The following is a 16,540-nucleotide window of genomic DNA, read 5'->3' on the forward strand; positions in this document are numbered from 1 at the left end:
TGGCTCCGTGGATCATCCCTACCTGTGCTTTAATTGCCTCCACTGGGACTGGAGCAGGGTCTGCAGCGTGCAACATATCTGAAGTGGAGAGAGACTCCTCACCATCTCCTGCCTCCCCTGCACTGTGTTTTCATTGCAGCTCGCAGTGCAGAGATCACCTCAGCTCACTTCTTCATTAGGCTTTAAATTAAGAGCAGGCAAGGACTGAACAGTGTAGGTCAGTCCCTCGTAGTGCTTCAGGGAGCTGCTCTTCTCCCAGGCTGAGCAGAAGGACCAGAGGAGGGGAAGGCACAACGCAGCAGCCATGCTGCAGTTCACAGCAGCTCGGCTGATTGTCCCCTTTTATCGGGCACCCTTCTGATTTACTCCGCAGCGCTGGCAGTGCGGCCGGTGCTGTGACACACAGGCAAATGAGAGCAACAGCCACGTGCGAGGGGAACCGAGCGCAGCAGCTTAGAGTGGCCGCATCCTGCTGTAATCTCATTTCCCCGCAGCTGCCATTAAGGTTGCTCCCAATATAGCACCAGGACACGGCACAAGGGCACGTTTTATTGGCCTGTTAATACCCAGCACTGGGGAAAGTGGTGAGGCTCCAGCTGCTGTTGCAGCTCTTGCCTGTAAACACAGCAGTGGAGGGAAGGGGAGGGGATTTCTGGAAAAAAATGCTTGTCCTCCCTGCTGTGCTTTCCCACCCCAGCCTTTGCTGGCCCCTGCTGCCATGGCCAGCTGTTGGGGATGGGCTCAAGCCTTGAATTTTGGACCCATGCATCAAGGTGAAAGGGCTTTGTGGCTGTGTCAGCCTCCCGTTTCCATCAGCTCAGGAGCAGGCGGGCGTGCTGGGAGTGGGGACGGGAGTGCCGTGAAGCCGGCTCCCACCTCTACAGCAACCTGCACCTCGTGGCTGAGCCACGTGTGCTGAAAGTAGGTGGCTTTGGAGGTCTGGGCTCCAATTCTCCTTCGCTCCCTGAAGCTGTGAGTTGTTTTCGGAGGGATGGCAGCTTTGCAGGCTGGCAGTGCCTGCTGTTGGAGGAGGAGGAGTGCCCGCCTGTCCCGCTGCCCAAATGGCCGTCCCGCCACAGGCGCTTGTCTTGCCAGTGTCCAACCTGGGGACAAGTCATCCTTGTGCTGGGGATGTGAGGGGACTGCCGGGAGCGTGAGCTGGCAAAGATGATGGGTGTCCTCCTGTCTGACTTCTGTAGTTAAATGAGGGGGTTTTGTGTGAAAAGGAATTTGTAGTTTTGGAGTAAATACGTGCTACGTGTAGCTCTATACTGTCAACAGGTGATAAAATAGGATGCAAAGAACCGCAGAAGCCGTTTCTTTTTAATTTCACATCTTTTCCATGCTCGTTCCGTCTGTTGGACAATATAGCTGCGGATCCATAGCTTCACAGGACCGGATGGACCCATTAGATCAGCCATTCTGCTCACCCATCCTACCTCACCAGCTACGATTCCATCCAGCTCCCTGCCAAAAGCCCCGTAACTTCTGATGTCAGTTGTGCCACAGGCTCATTTTCCTCCAGAAGGGCCCCAGGGACCAGCCAGAGAGCAGCTTGGGGGCAACCAGGAGACATTGCCCGTACTGACAGCTTATCCAGATATTTGGGATAATCCCTCCCACCACTGACCCTTGCTTGTGTGAAGGTGTGTGCCTTGTTGGTCCGCAAGGTCGGCACTCACAGCCCGGAGCTTCTATCCGTTTTGGGACAGGTGATGGATGCACAGCTTGCTGTTCACTTTGCAGAATCAATGGTGGATTCATAAAGATAATGACCGTTGTAGTCATAAATAAACAGAATTCATGGCCTCTCCTGGTGAACTTGACAGCCCTTTGGAGGGAAGTGACTCTGAAATAGGCAGTGCAGAAGTAATTAGGGGAGCACAAAAACTGGCAAGGTGATTCTGCGATGTAAGCGGGGCTGCGTGAAAAGGGACCTACGTACTGTCTCGCTCTTGCTATTGTGGTAGCACCTTCTCTGCTACAGGCAGATTTCATGTGCACTGACTTCAAACAGATTGCAAGAAGCTTTGAAATGTGCTTTTAAGGGAGTTGTGCCTAGGAAAGTCCCTCTGGTAATTGATTTACCCCAGTTTAATGTGGCAGAGGATGAAGTGAGAGGTAACAGCAGGATCCAGCCTGCTCTAGGACAGAAAGACAAAACGCTGAAGCTGCTTCTCTTGTAGAAATCTCTTTCCGTGTGTGGATGTGTGGAGGGAGCCTGGAAATCATCCCCTGCAGCCGTGTTGGACACGTCTTCCGGAAGAAACATCCGTACGTCTTTCCAGAGGGAAATGCCAATACATACATTAAGTAAGTGTTTTGTGCTAGCTCTGTTTTTTGTGAAACAGAATAAGGTGCTGCCTTGTAGGGAGGGTGGGAGCAGAGAAGACAGGGAGAAAAGCTTGTTTGGAAAACTTTGAAATATCCCTGGGCAGGAATCTCCCGAGCCGAAGAAAATGCAAGTCAATACGACTCTCCCTTAGGATTTCTACAGTGTCAAGAATATGACAGAAATAGGACACTTCTATGGTACCTTTCATCAACACAGAACTGGAGGGACAGCCCCAGCATATCCCTGAGCACTAGCTACCGTACCAGCAAATGGTTTAGACCCTAAGGTCATCGGAACACATTTATAATGACCTGAAATCAGGCTGCCAGCAATGTCTGTCAGTACCCAGTGACCTTAGCTGAGGGCTGAGCGTGGCTCAGCTGAACCAGAAAATTTGGTTCCTGATGCCTCTCAGAGAGGGGAGCCGAGCAGCGTGCTGGAGCTCCGGGCTGGTGATGTCTCTCGAGCAGAGGCAGCAATGATGGGCTGCACCTCGCTGGCAGGGAACGCCGAAGGAAGTGCCAGGGCGTCCCAGCTGAAGGGGACCTGTCCTCACGCACAGGAACGTAGGCTGACTCAGGCGCTGAAATGGGCTAAGATCCTGGAAACAGCAGGCAAGGAAGGAGGCAGTCCAGAAGTGGGAATCGGCATGGGAAAGATGATGGGAGCAGCTAGTGAAGTCAGGAAAGATTTCCTCCTTTTTTAGAGCACGAGGCTGAAGGTTGTCCATTAGGTAAATGACAGAGAAAAACACCGGGGGCACTTATACTTAATGCCGGGTTGTTTCTCAGCTAAACTGTGTTTGTGTGTGTTTACACACCAGCATTCCTTTTCGTGTGGCTTTCCCAGTGTTATAAAGAGCCAACAGTATTTGTGAGGACCCAGCTGCCTGCAGCGGGGTTAACACCGACCCAGGCTCTCTGCAGCTTCCCCACGCTTTGCATGAGACAACGAACAAGGGGAGTGCAAATTACACCTCTCAGTTATACCTAATACGTGATTTCCAGCCATGCAGTGTGTGGGGCAGGAGGGGACCTTGTCAGCTTGCTTCAAAAAGACGGCGGTGAGAGTCACAGGACGTTGCTGGCATCAAGGAGGAGGGCACGAATTTGAGAGTCGTGAAGAAGGCTCTTGCTTTTAGTAGTGAAATAAGACTCCTACAGAAGAGGCTGGGATGTGGCAAAATCTCCGCTGTCGGAGTCACTGCAAACCTGAGTGAAAAGGCAGCGTCTGCGTTGCATCACGTGAAAGAGGAGCAAGGGGAGCTTGAATGGGTACAGCTCTTCTGGTTGCACCCCAGGCACAGGCGCGCGGGGATTTTGGGGAGGTCTGAATCAACGCCTAGGTGTGAGCCTCGGTATTTATCCCCATGTTGCTTATAAACCCAGATGAGATCAGAAAGCCAAGAGAAAAAAACCCTGAACTTTGGGGAAGGTTAGATACAGATGTAGACACTGTGACTTCGGCATCTCTTGAACAAGAGCACTTAGACTATTGCAGTGGCCTTAGAGAGATGAAGAAGCACCATGCATCAGCAAGGGACTGAAAAGCCATCTGGAGAAACATACCTGTAGGCATTAGGGGCTGGGATTTCATTAACCTTATGGTATCTATCAGCCTTAAACTTAACGTTGTAGTATATAGACTGAGAGGAGAAGCAGCTTCTGCAACCTGATGCTGTGTGGTGCCTCTGTTTAAACAGAGATGTTAGCAAAAAATATCTCCACCTTTCTGCCAGATATTGATTTTTTTTTTCCACAGCCTCTTCTTCAGTGTGAGAGACAGCTCAGGCTCCAGCGTTGTGCTGGGTTCACGTGCAGACTATCTCCTGGTCTGGCCATGTGGGACTCGGCTGGATCAGAGCCTGCCCTGTGGCACCGGCAGCCCAGTGGAGTGATAGCAATAGCTTGGAGGCACTGGCCTGCCTTGGAGCAGGAGCTTGGAGGACTCCCCTAACCCGGGCAGGGATGGGTGGATAGGCAAGGAGCAACAAAGCCATTTGCAAGGAGAGTTAGAGCCATCTGAAGTCAATGGAAAATTTCCTGAGGTTCATAAACCTTCTGCAGTCACCTGGCTCATGTGGAAGACTGACATTTATGCTACAGCGCTGTGGCTGGGGTGGTTTCTCTCAAGTTTTGAATGTTGACATTTGCCTCAGTGAAATCCAGGAGCGCAAAGCGGAAGAGTCCATACAGTATTGAAGCAAGGGAAAGATTTACCTTCAATCTTTGGCAAATGTTGCACCACTTTTCAGAGCTCCATCCCAGCTCCCATCAGCTTGGGAGATGATGCTTAAGAGAAGCTTCAGTTGTGAGGCTGGTGGATGCAAAGCATCCAACTGAGTTTGAAATAGTGAATTCTTCACTCAAGCTTTGACCTGTTGTGTTTGGTCCCTGGAGTAACGGGGGGGAGGAGTACCTTCTCTAGTAGTGAGGGGTTGGCTGGCTCAAAGGTGGTTTGGGTGAAGCCAAAGACCAAGCTGAGGATGGGAGGAGAGTGGGATGGATCAGTCGATGCGTTTTACAATACGTCACCTCGGAGGCTTCCTTGGTTTCACCCATCTCGTTGCCTCCTTCAGAAACACCAAGCGCACCGCAGAGGTGTGGATGGACGAATTCAAGCAGTACTACTACGCGGCTCGTCCCGCAGCCCAAGGGAGGCCTTATGGAAAGTAAGTGTCTTTCTCTGCTGCCTGTGCCCTGCCTGTGTCCTGCCTGCTGCAGTGGGTGTTCACGGTGACATCGCCCTGCTGCGGAAACCCGCCTGCCTTGTTTCTGTAGTAACGCTTAATTAAATGCTAACGGTAGGCAGAGGCTATGAGCAGAGCAATGAAACACATAAACAGCTAGTTTATATGCTGTGCTAGTTTGTCCCAGTGAGTGAACCGAACCAAGGTAGGGGAAAATCCCTTCTGCCGGTGTCCTGCTCTTGGCATTAGGTACAAGTACTTCTGGTCCCAGAGTGGAGTTTGGGGGGAGAGTCCAGAGGTCTCGCCGGCAGCTGAGGGGCAGGAAAATTGCCAAATTTTGGACCTGCTAAGTCTTTATTGGAAAGGAGCAAGTGCTTTGTATGCAGGGGGTTTGCCATTCATTCTGTGAGCAGTCAGAAATGCCTCCCTGTCAGGAGGACTGTAATTGGTGTTAATTTCTCATTTTCATATGCTCTTCCTTTCCTTAGAAAGTTTCCTTTGGACCACAGCGGGGTTCCAAATCCAAACCCAAATTCCTTCTGGCTACTGTTCAACCTCCAGGATAAATAAATTGAAATCCTGGTGACTAACCTATTTCCACTGAATTCGTATCTTCTTCCCATCCGTCAACACCGAATGAAATAACAGCTCTGTCCTGCCAAATATGTGAGAGTGTAGAGAAGGTAGCCTATGCAAAGGGATGGTACTGGGGGCTTCCTACCGCTCTGTAAATGCCAGCTCGTAACAGCTACACAGGTAGAGGCTGGCCCAGGGAGGAGCTGGCGTTTGGAAAATGTCACTATACAGCATGATCCCTCAGCAGAAATTTTGCCCTGGTTAATGAAAGAAAGAAGTATTTTACTGTGTGATTAACTTCTGCTGACTTAAAGGCATGTTTAGTTGCTCTTGGAAATCAAGGCCACCTGTAGTTCTATAAACTAAGAGTAACTTATAATAGCATATATTAATTTCCTAGCGCATTAATATATTAAATAAATATGTATTGCATGTAGGAGATAGAATACATTATTTAATAATAATTTTTAAACGGCTGTACTTTTCCATGAACCTTTTCATCCACCAAACTCCAGGCTCCTTTTTAAAACGGCATTATGTCATCGTGCCATTTTGCCAAGTGAGACCTCCAAAGAGACAGAGATCAAAATGATCGCCCAAGCTCATGAAGAAGATAGCAGAAAGTAGAGCTGCTGATGCTCTTGCGTTTGCTGTCTATGCACATCTGTTGGGTTTCTCTCAGCCTCCCTTTTTGGTGCATTGGGTCTCAGCTTCATGATTTCCATTGTATCTCTACGATATTTTCTTCCCACAGCATCCAGAGCAGAGTGGAGCTGCGGAAGAGGTTGAAATGCCACAGCTTCAAGTGGTACCTGGAAAACGTTTATCCCGAACTTCGGTACGGATGTGCGATCTCTGCCTGTCTTTAGCTGGCCAGTGACTTGCCCCATCCCTCCTGCCCCACAGAGCTTTCCTCTGCCCCCCCAGTCCCCACACCTCTCCCTGCCCCAGAGACACCGGCACCCCCTCCCTTGGGCTTCACAAGAGGGCATAGTGAATTTTGTGCTGGCTTTTAAACACAGCTCTCCCGCAGCGTGATGTGGTTCATTTGTGATCCTGCTTTTCTCTAAGCAGTCTTATAGACTCTGTGGCTCTTTGCTGCACGGCTGGTGAGGGGCAAAGCACCAGTTATTTTCTCTGAGCTCTTGGGGCTTCCTCAAGTATCCTCCTGCCCACGCTGCGGGACAGTTGGTATAGGGAAATAGCCAGTTTTCCTTACAAAAGTATCCCAAGGTGGAAAATCCACCACGTAGCCTCCGGTGGGTTGTTTCAGTACTTAATGACTCTTGCTTAGAAAAAAAGCAGCTAATTTCCAGTCCTTTCACACTGTTTTGTGATATTCAAGACTTCTCTGTCGTGAAACCATCCACTCTAGGCGTTTATGACCTGTATTCAGGTGGCTCTGTCTTACTCCTAACCTAACGCTTTGCTTAATATGCACTTCCACAGTTGCTTTTGCGCATATCCCTTTTACTCACCAAAATTACTCCAGAAACCATTGCATCCATTCTTCCGGGCACTAGCAGGAACCATCCTCAAAAAGGGTGCAGATGTTTTGCAGGTACCTCCAGGGACCTGCTGGTGCAATGGCTGAGTACAGAATCACAGGGTGAAAATGATTTATAGCTGTATTCTTGCTTTTTTACCATGTGTGGCATTGCACAGTAACATTCACAGGGAATCCCGGGGCTCTGTGGCAGTTTGTTATAAAGATCCCCACTCCTGTAAGCTGAAGGCTGACCTTCAGCCTGCTCACAGTCTATTCCTCGCTCCTCTGTTTGCCTTGTGCAGTGTTATTTATTTTTTCCTCTTATAAAGGCCGGCCATCCATCTCTGTGTGCTGCTTCGGCAGCGTCCCTGGCCACGTACTGCTCTCAGTGATTCAGTATTGTAATAGATCTCACCACTCTCATTTTCTGAAGGTGAAATGGTGCAACTGCACCCTCCTTACCCTGCTGAGCCTCCCTTTGAGTACTCCGTGTGCCTGGGGGGAGCAGGGGTGTTGTTTTCACGCTGTTCCCGCAGGATTCCTGAGGAATCGCTCTATCAGACTGGGATGATCAGGCAAAGGCAGAGCTGCCTGGAGTCGCACAAGTCTGAGGCCCAAGATTTCCCTGTCCTGAGCTTAAATCCTTGCATCAGCAGCAAAGGCACAGCAGCAACGGCACAGGTAAGATGTGTTGCCTATCCCCATGATGCCAGCTGGAGAGAAGGCTCTGGGGCAGGTTCAAGGGGATTTCCTAAGTTTGCTAAAGCTCTGTTGGAGGATTACCCGTTCTGCCAGCCCCTTTCCTAAGGTAGCATCTAGTTAAACCCTGCTAAGTCCTCCTTACCTCAGTGGAGGCCCTGGGTAGCAGCAGGGACTGGTGCAGGAGCCACAGTTCAGGGTGGACCGCTTATCTCTGTCCTAGCCTGCGCTGAGCACTTGCTGCTGCTCAGGAACCCCATGCGCCATTCATCTGCAGAGATCAGAGAAAGACAAAGAGAACTATAATTTCCTGTCATCTTTCAGCCTTATTTCTTTCAAAACGCACTGAATTGCAATGGTATTTATAACTTCATAGTCTGCATTCTCTCGATATTAGATTGCCCATTAAACTAGTGAGAATTTAATGAGGATGATCTCATTTTTTTCAATCTCCCAGAGACGAGAAAAAGCCATATGAAGCCGTGTTCTCAAAAGCATATTCTGTGAAATGTTAGAGCCAAGAGCAGGCACGTGTGCCTTGCAACGGAGGCGCTGGAGCAAGACCTTGAAGCCATGACTTCCAAACCTGCCTTTGCTTCAGGCTCGCTTTGTGATTTTGGGCATGTCAGGAAGTTCTCTCACTGTTCCCACCTATGAAACAGGGAGGATAACAATCACTCACTTCTTCAGGGTGCTGTGAAATAATTTAATAGGCAGTGGTGTGCTTGCTTCCACTTGGCTGTATATCCCTAACCGCCATGGTTACACATTCAAACCAGGTAGCTATACATATAAAAGGCCCAGCCTGGAGATGCTGCTGAAAATGTCCCTAGTTTGTGCAAATGAAGCACGTCATTATGTGCATCTCTTTCGCATGCAGTTGCACTACAGTCAATACGCTGGCAGGAATAGAGAAAAACCTTTTCCTTTTATCTTTCTCTGTCTTTCTAGGATAGTTCTCTCTTACTTGTACCCGTGGAGAATATTTCAGATGAAAGCAGGGTATTTAAATTTTCATTGTGAATAGAAACCTACATTTTAATTACACAATTGTTACAAGACCACCTGAACTTGGGGATGACATGGGGGTTATAGTCACCAGGCTGTGTAGCAGAGATCATGCAGCAGTCCTGAATGCTGCTTAGTTTCGTATTTGGTATACCAGAATAGAGCAATAATCTTCACTTTTAACATACTGAAGTCACATCTTGTTTACCCTAAGCTTCATTATTTGAAAAATAGGCTTAGCTAAATCAAAGCTGTGCTTTCATGGTGTTTGGTAAGTACTATGGAAATATCCTGGCCATCCAGATCCTTTATTATCCGTGTTAGCAGCATTAATTTGGTTGCTTGATTGCCCTTCTCTCAGCCTACTACTAGGCTCCCCAAGCCCTTTACCAACCTTATAAGCATGAAGTCCCGGGATCAGGTGTGAGAAGATCCAAGCTGCCATACATCACCGTGGTTTGAGGAGAGAGGAACAGGAGCGGTCAGGTGGCAATCAATTACACTTTAGTTTAGTTTTTTCTACCTGTAGTGCAAGGGAAGGATGTCATGAGCCCTCCGGCCACATCCATAGTTTGGGTAAATTGAGAAGAGTACTCTGACTGCGGTGAAATCAGATTTACACCCCTAGCAGATCTCAAAACTCTCCCTGGTTGTGTCTGCTGTTAGTCCTGAATTACTAAAAGGGGCACTGAGGCACAAGAAGACCCCTCATCTTTGTGTAGGAGAGCTCTGTCTTCTCATCCCTGGGATCCACTTGGCCCTTCCCTCTCCAAAAGCTCTGGTAGCAGTCAGGGCAGGCTCTGTCCCCTGGGGTGTCTCTCAGAGGGACCTGCTCTTGAGCCAGTGACCGGCAGAGATCTTTACGCAGTGCTGCCCATCCCCAGGGCACAGCGGGCTCTGCCTGTGCTCCTACCCACCGGAGCCTCGGTACTCTATGTCTTGTTGTGTCTCATTTGCTAAATGAACTGATTGATTTAGTTTTTCACAAGAGAAATGCATCTGAGGGAAAATAATTGATCATAATTTTGCCCTGCTCTATCTGATGAAGATGTGAGTGATTGGTTTTCTTTTCAAACGAAGTGTCAGTTGATATTAGTACATACATCTTTGGAATAGACATTTAACTCTGGGTTTTATTTAATAAACCATTAATCATTAGCAGTTCCATGAAACCTGACATACTTCAGATAAAAAAGCAGAAGATGCTTCAGCCTGGATACTCACACACGTGTAAGCAGTAGCTGCAAGATGAGTGTAAAGTTAGTCATCTCCTAGACAAGTGAGGAAACAGTGGGAGGGTTGCAGCATCCGTTTCCCTGGCCTGCACCCCAAAATATGTGGGTCTTGGAGCTGTCTGGCTGCCATTGCATTTGGGTGGTATGTCCTTAACTCTTATTGTGAAGGAAATGCAATGTGATAATCTGCCTTATGTGGCCTTGAAGCTTACCCCAGTTGGCTCGAGGACGTCTGTGGGCGGACTAGATCTGCACTTTCTTTGGAGAACATTTAGCATCTATCCAAACTAACCTGACAGTGTTCCTCTTGAGGCATCTCAAGCACATCTTCTGACCTTCCTCCCCTCAAAAGTCTTTGTTCTTCTCCTCCGTGGGCACGTCCTGCCCCAGCTGTAGGCCAGCTGGAGCTGCGGGAGCTGGGCTGAGCTGGCAGAGTAGAGCGGCTGGCTGGCAGCAGTGTCACTTCTGCACCCAGGCTGCCCTGGGCACCTTGTGTACTTTGCTTTCCCTCTCCTGAGATGTGTGCAAGTGCTAGTTGCATCCCAGGGCTTTTTAAGGAGTGAAGCACTTTGGTATCCTTAGGTGACCCATGCAGTTGCGTGCCTTGGGAAATCCTTTCCTGTGATTTTAAAAAGCTAATTGAGAGCTGAGGTTGTTCCCGGCTTCTTCAGAAACATTTTTCTCTAGCTGCTACCCCGGCTTTAGGGTATGGCTGACCTCTTGCTCAGCAGCAGAGCATGTACAGCTCTGTCACGTAACGCTGGGCTCCCATGGGCTTGGTCCTTGCTAGGCTGAGGGGCTCCCTTCTCCTTCTGCCAGCCAGGGTATGCCAAGCCAAAGGTCACATTTTAAAATAATTTCCTCGGTTCACAATGATGCTGAGCAGCAGTGACAGGTGCCTGCTCAAATGATGCTAAAGCCTTGAAAAATAGTCGCGAGCCTCGGATGGGGGCCAGCGTTATCCGAGGCTTCGGAGGAGGGGGATTGCTAGTTGTGGTGTGCAGTTGGTAGCTCTGCTCTCCCAGTCCATCCTCTTCCTCCTTGCTCTACCACCACTGCATCAGGAGCTGCTTGGTCTTTGAAAAGGCAGGAAATCTTGATCTCAGTTTCACCCCATGTGTCTGTTTTTCCTTGGTGCCAGGGGTCAGGTCTCAACCTCGTTGGCATCACTTCAGGCCAGTCTGCAGCCCTGAAGCCGTGTTAGCTCCTTGAAGGTCTCCCTTCTTAGGAGTACCCGGGGCTGTCCCATTCACCACAACCCCTGGGGTGCGAAGCTCTGCTGTTGTTACTGCTGTGCTGGCCACGTGAGTGCTCAGTGAGCCAGGGTTTAGAAGATAACGTAGTTTCTCATGGGAAAAAAAGCAGGAATTTTCATCCCGATTGATACAAATAAGGGAAGAGATGGGGTAAGATAAAAAATTGCACAGCCATTTGCCTGTATTATAACTCAAAGCTTTTTGCGGATTCTGTGGTGTTCAAGTGACTTTTTTTTTTTCCCCCAGAATTTCTTCATTTTCTGCATCATTTTCTCTGGCTTTCATCTAGGGCTGAAAAGAGACAAGAGATGATTAGAACTGGATAAAACATTTTCAACAGGACTGGCTTCCATAAAAAAGCCATTCTGCCAAAATAGAGCTGTGCAAAAATCTGTCGGTTTAGATAAAGACAGTAGCAGGACAGCCTGGGGGCAAGAGGGGAGGATCCAATGTCAGCTATCGAACTGACACATATATCCAGCTCTGTAGGCATCACTTCTTATGATGAAGAGCAGCTTAGGAGAGATGGTTACCACCACCCTGTCTACCCCATGGCACTTAGCTGAGTGAGAGGATGGTGCTGCCCTGAGAGGATGTGAGTATCGGGAAGGCTTGAACAGAGCCTGGCCTGGAAAAAAAGCATGGAGAACCTCTGGGAGCGGCAGTCCTCCGCGAAGTGCTTCAGTGAAGCAAGGAGGTTAAGAGGTCGCAAAGTGCCACTCCTTGAGTTAGTTGGGGGGTCCAACATAATCAAGAGTTACAGGATTACTGAGGAGCTTCATGGGTGTAGCTCAGGCCCCGTTCTGAGCTAAAATGACGAAGAATTGGTTAAAACTGTAAAGCAGGTTTTCAAAGCAGCTTGAGAACAGGTGTTGGAGGTGCCCCGTAGGGCTTGGTTCTTCACAGATGCAGGACTAATTTGGCACCTGATTTCCCAGGCTGGTAGTTTACACAGCAGCTGATAGCGTGTATGGTTGGGATGTCTGGAATGCGTTCGCTGTAGGATCAGGTAAACTCTGCTCCGACTGACAAAGAAGAAGTAGTTGCCAGAAGGCCCTTTGAGTGCAGACTACAGCTTTGAAAATTAATGCTTGTTATGTGCTGAAATCCTGGGCAGCTCTCGCTGGGAAGCCTGCGGGCAGGCTGTTCGGAAAGCCAGGTTTGATTTCCATTAGCTGGTGGGGAGTAGTAGGCTAAGAAACGTGGGGTGTGAGGATCAGAGTGTGAAGTTCTTGTGGATCTGGGTCTGCTGTGCAAAAGTGTGTTTTCCCTTCCAGGTGGCTAAGAACCTGAATGAAGTGGGATTTATATTCCCAGGAATTAAATGCCTGTAGCTGTCTGTTTTGAAGTGGGGAAGGGGAATTAAAGCTGCTGACGGTGACAAATACCATAAGGGGTGGAAGCATTTCCCTGCTCTAATAACTCATGCTAATGCAACCCAAAGCCTCCACCATTCAAAGTCAGGGGGAGCTGCAGGTGTCCCAGCTCTGCGATCAGGGCAGCCATCCTTCACTTCCCCCTCCGGCTCTCAGAAAGGGTTCTAGTCTCCCAGGAGCACCTTTTACCTTTCATTTTTCCAGACCCAGCCTAAACCACCTTCCCCTCCATTGGCAACACCCCTGCTCATTTCACTCCTCCTGGAGCTCTGGCTCCTCTGTATCTAAGCTCTCGACTCTTTTGCTTTCTCTCTGCACCTTTTCTTTCACAGCAGCTTTTTCTCATAGCCTATACCCTGTCAAAGCATTTGCCTTGCCTGTTGTGGAAACCCTCTTGCTCCCTGGCCTTGCTCGTGGTTATCGCCCTCTGCTACTGAAGCCAGCCTGCTGTTTGTCCTCCAGTCCTGCTCACCAGCGCTGCCACGGCTCGGCAACCTGCTTTCCATTTCCTCCCACTGCTGCTCGCCTGACTGCTGCCTCAGAGCTGTTTACCCAGCAGGAGTTGATCCTGCTTTGCACCCTGGCTAGAGGCCCTCAGAAACCCCTTCAAGCCCTGATTTTAACGTTAATACTCTCACAAAGGTCTAAGCAAAAAAAAACCCACTTGTTCCAGAAGTCCCTCTCTGGGGTTATGTCAAAGCATGGTTTGTGGTTTCCCATAAGCCAAAGCAGCTCTTGTCTGCTTGTGTCCACACACAAATAGCAGGGAGACGTCCCTGCCTAGACAGTCTTACAGAATCACAGAATCAGTAAGGTTGGAAAAGACCTGTAAGATCATCAAGTCCAACCACTTAGATCCTCAAAAGGTGCTCTCGGGTAATATGAGCACAGCTGAATGACAGAAAACGTTCAACTGGAATAAACATTGGAATAAACTGTGAAATGCTGCTGGGCTAAGCAGTGTATCTGTATATACACGATGCTTTGTCCGGTACCTTTGGAAATCCTGGTCGAACTATCAGCCTCTTCTCTTTTTCTCCCAAGAAAAACATCCATGGGTGGAAAAGATGACAATCCCAGAGAGATTTACACAGGACAAAGAGTCTCTGCTCCCCCAAAAAGTCTCTGCTCCCCCAAAGAGTCTCTGCTCCCCCAAAGATTATTTCTTGGGCTGAGGAACTGATAAAGAGCAGGTGAACGTGAAAAGCAACATGAGAAAAAAAACCTCCAGGACAGCCCAGGAGAGCAGGAATAGCAGTGGTCATAGCAAACCAGTAAAGCAAATGTTTGGAGTTTGGTCCTGCTCCTTTGATATAAAGGGGAGCTTTACGTCTGTTTTTTGTGATATTTGGGAACAGAATGCCAGGAATTGCAAACATTTGCTATCTATCACCTCCTCTCTCCCGCTACTTAGCCGCAAAGCTTTTCTGCTGCTCTTCCTCGGAACAAGAGGATTGCCCATTGTGTGGTTCCACATTTCTGCCTCTTTTGCCATTTTTCCACTTCGCTGTTCCCCAGCCACAGGCTAGTTCTGGCTATGAAATCCTTTGCCTCATGAACCATTTTCTTCCAGCACCTTTTGTAGACATTTTCTTTGGTACATACAGTCCCCCAATGACAACTGCAGTTTTGGGGAGGCTTGAAACATCCTAGGGACCTGTCCTGGTGCCTCTTGAAGGCAATGAGGTTTCTGCTTGGTTTGCGAGGGGGCAGGATCCAAGCCAAAGTGTTTGCTTTCCAGGTAGAAGAATACCAAGAAGCAACCCTGATCTCTCACCTCCTTTCTTTTTCTTTCTCTTTCTCTTTGCAGGAATGGACGTACACATACAACCACCAAGTCCGCCAGCAGCAGCTATGCTTGTCCGTGTACACCCTCTTTCCCGGTTCCCAGGTGCTGCTGTCACCTTGCAAAGAAAGTGACAACAAGCAGGTGAGCCCTTTCATCGAGCCCCCATTTTCTTTGAAGTTCCCTTTCTTTCAGCGTAGTATTACTGCCCATCAGATCGCCTGTGTGCTCTGGCTTCCTCCAGGAAGCACAGTCTGTCTGGGAGTACAGACTCTGGCCTGTTTGGCCCTTTGCCTCTTAAATGAGCGTGTTGATAAGGATGTCTATTAGTGAGGGTGGTGATCTGGATACTTATCTGCAGAAGTCAAACCAAAACTGGCAATTTAGTTCACACGGGCTGCCAGTCAGCCAGCAGATGCTAACATTTCTCTCCAGTTAATCATCGAGCTGGCATTTGAACCAGTGACCTGGGGAAAAAGCTGTTAGTCATATATTATCTTCCTGAAGCCAGGAAGAGGCTGAACTTAAATGAGTGTGCTTCTGATGGGAGAAATGCTCGGCATGTGCTCTGCTGGGTGTGGGCTGGGGGACCCTGTACTTCCCAGCACCAGGCAGCAAAGGCTTAGTGACGACTCTCCTCTTGATGCGGGAACAGTGTAGTAAAAGCGTACTGAGGAGGAAGCTTGTTCACCCTCGTTTCTCCTCTCATGTCTGTATCTCTCCTCAGCGATGGGGTAAAGTTGGGTCACACATTGAACACATAGCTTCACGCTTCTGTTTGGACACCGAGACGATTGGGGACACGAATGAGAGCACCAAAGAGCTTGTCATCAACCCTTGCGAGAGCACAGCCATGAGTCAGCGCTGGGACATGGTGATGTCTTGACCTGCTCGAGGACTTACACAGCGGGCACGGGCACTGAGACGTTGCTACACGGAGCCAAGATGCACCAGATGGAGCTCAAATGCAAAACCATTGGGGGTCCTTGTGTATTGTGGGACAGGAGAAGAATCATTCAAATAAAAATAAGGACATGGCACTTCAGGTTGAACAACGGATGTTGTCTGCAAGGCATGTAGCTGTTATTGGCCTGTTGGTGGTCATACATTCAAAGAGAAGAGATGGCAAAAAACCAAACTTGAAATGTTTTAGAGGGTTCCTGCAATTGGCCCTACAGAAGTTTGGTGTGCACAGTATTTATTAATCTCTCTGGAAACACAGGTAGAAGAGCCTTGGAGACCAAAAGGAGACTTGAACTCAGCAAAACAAGCATCTCAATAGCTTTTGAGGGGTGAGGCGGGTGTGCAAGGCAGGATGTGCCAAGGGATGCTAAAAAACATCACCTAGGATCAAGTGGAAAACACTGAATCATCTTTGCACTTTTCATCGCTGTGGATGAGTTTGTCTTCTGCAGACAGCGTGGGTGGAGCTGTGTTGCACATTCGAATCTGTATCTGCTCCACATACATGTTGTGTATACAGAGGCAGGGCAGTCATTTATGGCTGTGGCCAGGATCAAACCAGCAAGTAATGGGGGAGTCCTGCTCTGTGCTAACTGCACATGGGGGTTGTTGAATCTCCAAAGCCCAAGCAAACAGAGGATTCAGTGTGTGAGATTAAAGGATACAAACCGCTGTGAAGCTAGGAGGAAAGGCAGTAACATGATTATTTCTCCTCTCTGAAGACCGTGGGTGAGCCTCGGTCACTGAAAACTCCCCTATAATCTCACTATGTGTCTCTTGCGGCTTCAGATCTGGAATAAGTCAAAGTCTTCACTTTTCTTCCATAAAAGTAATATTTTTGGTAAATGAAGGTAATTGTGTCATATTTGTGTTTCCCAATTTCCCGGCTACAGAAGAGGGAACTCCCATGAAGTGCTGCTTCCAAAGGAATGGAGGAGGTAATTAAAACTAGAGACTGCTCTGAGAAAGGAAAAGGAATATTACCTGGTTTTGCTTCCCAGGTATCTTGTAGCCCAAGATACGAAGTACTGAACAAAAGGTTTGGGATTCCGCCAGTCACACCTGTGAGCAGGGAGCCGCGGGTCACAAAGCACCTCTCTCCCAAAGTCATTTAGTGTAGGCAGACTT

At 48.7% G+C, this 16,540-nt stretch overlaps 1 protein-coding gene across 1 annotated transcript in view; it reads left to right on the forward strand.

Annotated features, from left to right (window-relative positions):
- Window positions 1–15,335, forward strand: part of GALNT14 (polypeptide N-acetylgalactosaminyltransferase 14) — a 99,978-nt gene extending 84,643 nt beyond the window's left edge. The window contains exons 10-15 of the mRNA XM_059835489.1: window positions 2,187–2,313; window positions 4,914–5,006; window positions 6,355–6,438; window positions 7,626–7,770; window positions 14,474–14,593; window positions 15,177–15,335. Coding sequence (XP_059691472.1) covers window positions 2,187–2,313; window positions 4,914–5,006; window positions 6,355–6,438; window positions 7,626–7,770; window positions 14,474–14,593; window positions 15,177–15,335 — 728 coding nt within the window. The remainder of the gene's footprint in view (window positions 1–2,186; window positions 2,314–4,913; window positions 5,007–6,354; window positions 6,439–7,625; window positions 7,771–14,473; window positions 14,594–15,176) is intronic.
- Window positions 15,336–16,540: the final 1,205 nt, after the last annotated feature.

This window comes from Gavia stellata, chromosome 2 (genome assembly GCF_030936135.1).
Source record: "Gavia stellata isolate bGavSte3 chromosome 2, bGavSte3.hap2, whole genome shotgun sequence".
NCBI classification, from domain to species: domain Eukaryota; kingdom Metazoa; phylum Chordata; class Aves; order Gaviiformes; family Gaviidae; genus Gavia; species Gavia stellata.